We start from the raw sequence: 2,516 nt of genomic DNA, 5'->3' as shown, positions 1-2,516 counted from the left end.
GAGGCCATGAAAGATTGGCCAAGACCAACAACACCCACAGAGGTTCGTAGCTTCCTAGGGTTGGCAGGTTATTATAGAAGGTTCGTTGAAGGATTTTCTTCTATTTCTGCACCTTTAACTAAGCTAACACACAAGGCAGCTAAGTTTCAGTGGAATGATGCATGTGAAAGAAGCTTACAAGAGTTGAAAAGTAGGCTAACTTTCGTACCTGTATTAGTACTTCCGGAAGGCACAGAGGGGTATCAGTATATTGTGATGCTTCAGGGGTTGGTTTAGGATGTGTACTCACACAGCATGGTAAAGTAATAGCTTATGCCTCAAGACAACTGCGGCCACATGAGAGAAACTACCTAACACATGATCTTGAACTAGCAGCGGTTGTATTTGCTTTAAAGATATGGTGTCACTATTTATATGGGGTTCACGTTGACATATATACAAACCATAAAAGTTTGCAATACATCTTCAAGCAGAAGGATCTGAATTTGAGGCAGCAAAGATGGTTAGAGTTAATAAAAGATTATGACGTTGATATACTATACCATCCAGGGAAAGTAAACGTAGTAGCCGATGCTCTCAGTCACAAGACAATATCAAGTATTAATGAGCAGACCGTGGAAAAAGAAGGGATGGCGAAGGATCTACGTCAACTAGCTAGTTTGGGAGTTCGTCTTCTTGAAACCCCAAAAGAAGGAATTGTAGTGCATAATGCGGCAGAATCTTCATTAGTAGTTAAGGTGAAAGAGAAGCAGTTCAAAGATCTTACTCTACAACGACTCAAGGAGAAGGTAAATCAAGGTACGACAAAGGGATTTGAGCTTACACAAGATGGAGTACTTTGTTGTCAAAACAGATTGTGTGTACCTAATGTTAATGGGCAAAGAAGGAGGATAATGACAGAAGCACATCATTCAAGATATTCCATCCATCCAGGATCAACTAAAATGTACCATGACTAGAAAGGAGTGTATTGGTGGAGGGACATGAAGAAGGACATTGCAGAATTTGTGGCTCAATGTCCAAACTGCCAGCGGGTCAAAGTAGAGCACCAAAAGCTGGGAGGTTATATGCAGTGTATGGAGCTTCCAACTTGGAAGTGGGACATGATCAACATGGATTTTGTCACTGGTTTGCCTCGCTCGTTTCGTAAGTTTGACTTCCATATGGGTAATAGTTGATAGACTCACCAAGTCAGCACATTTCTTGCCAATTAAGACTGATTATACAGCTGAAGAGTATGCAAAGTTATATATTAAAGAGATAGTTCGGCTACACGGGGTTCCAATCTCTAATTATATTTGATCGAGGAGCTCAATTCACTGCAAAGTTTTGGAAATCATTCCAAAAGAGTTTGGGAACACAAGTGAATTTAAGTACAGCCTTCCACCCTCAAACGTATGGTCAAGCAGAACGCACAATCCAAACACTTGAGGATATGCTTCGCGCTTGTGTCTTAGACTTCAAAGGTAGCTGGGATGATCATTTGCCACTTATTGAGTTTGCCTACAATAATAGTTATCATTCTAGTATCAAAATGGCACCTTATGAAGCTTTATATGGAAGGAAGTGCAGATCACCAATTGGCTGGTTTGAAGTAGGCGAAACTGCTTTATTTGGACCAGACCTTATTCTTCAAGCTATGGAAAAAGTTTAGGTGATACAACAACGGTTAGCAACAGCTCAAAGCCGACACAAATCATAAGCAGATGTTAGAAGAAGAGGATTAGAGTTTTCTATAGGAGATTGGGTGTTCTTGAAAGTATCGCCAATGAAAGGGGTCATGAGATTTGGTAAAAAGGGAAAGTTGAGTCTATGCTACATAGGGCCATATAAGATTATTCGAAGAGTTGGCCAAGTTGCATATGAGTTAGAGCTACCTCAGGAGCTTTCAGTAGTTCATTCGGTGTTTCATATCTCAATGCTTCGGAAGTGCGTAGGTGACCCATCCTATATCACTCCTATTGAAGATGTACAAGTTACAGGGGATCTCACTTATGAAGAAGTACCTATTGCTATTCTGGATCGTCAGGTTAAAAAACTAAGGAATAAAGAAATGGCTTTAGTAAAGGTGCTTTGGAGAAACCAACAAGTAGAAGAAGTAACGTGGGAAACTGAGGAAGCGATGAAATCCAAGTACCCTTATTTATTTGAACCTAAAGGGGAAGTCCAAGGTGCAGAATGGGGGAATTAATAGGTACGCATGAAAGGGTATTTATTATGTGGTTAACAGTTAGTTTAAACTAAGATTTGAACTTATTTAAGCTACCTTATTATGCTAGCATTCGAGGACAAATGTTCCTAAGGGGGGTAGGATGTAACACCCCGTATTTTACGTGTACAAGTTCTACACATATGGAACTTGATTTAGCTTGGTGGTATAAGTAATGAACTTGATTTCCTAGATGAATGGTGACAATAATGAAACTATAAGGGTAACTCCCGTACATTGCAATATTACACGATCGAGTGAACGTTAAATTTTAGAAGTATTTAAATTTTGGATCGAAGGGCTATAT

General features: G+C 39.7%; 1 protein-coding gene across 1 annotated transcript; it reads left to right on the top strand.

The window, feature by feature from the left end:
• Positions 1-1,768: 1,768 nt before the first annotated feature.
• LOC107058206 (uncharacterized) lies at positions 1,769-2,191 on the top strand. Its single transcript, XM_015303629.1, has one exon. It carries the CDS (start codon positions 1,769-1,771, stop codon positions 2,189-2,191), a length of 423 nt encoding a protein of 140 aa, XP_015159115.1.
• The last annotated feature ends 325 nt before the right edge of the window (positions 2,192-2,516 follow it).

The sequence above is a fragment of the Solanum tuberosum genome, unplaced genomic scaffold (genome assembly GCF_000226075.1).
Source record: "Solanum tuberosum cultivar DM 1-3 516 R44 unplaced genomic scaffold, SolTub_3.0 scf00449, whole genome shotgun sequence".
NCBI lineage: Eukaryota > Viridiplantae > Streptophyta > Magnoliopsida > Solanales > Solanaceae > Solanum > Solanum tuberosum.
Note: the sequence above shows the minus strand (reverse complement) of the source record. Positions and strands in the feature narration are given on the sequence as shown.

Bases quoted from the DNA above. Each gene is read 5' to 3' on its own strand.
- LOC107058206 (XM_015303629.1), top strand. From the start codon at position 1,769: ATGAAAGGGGTCATGAGATTTGGTAAAAAGGGAAAGTTGAGTCTATGC.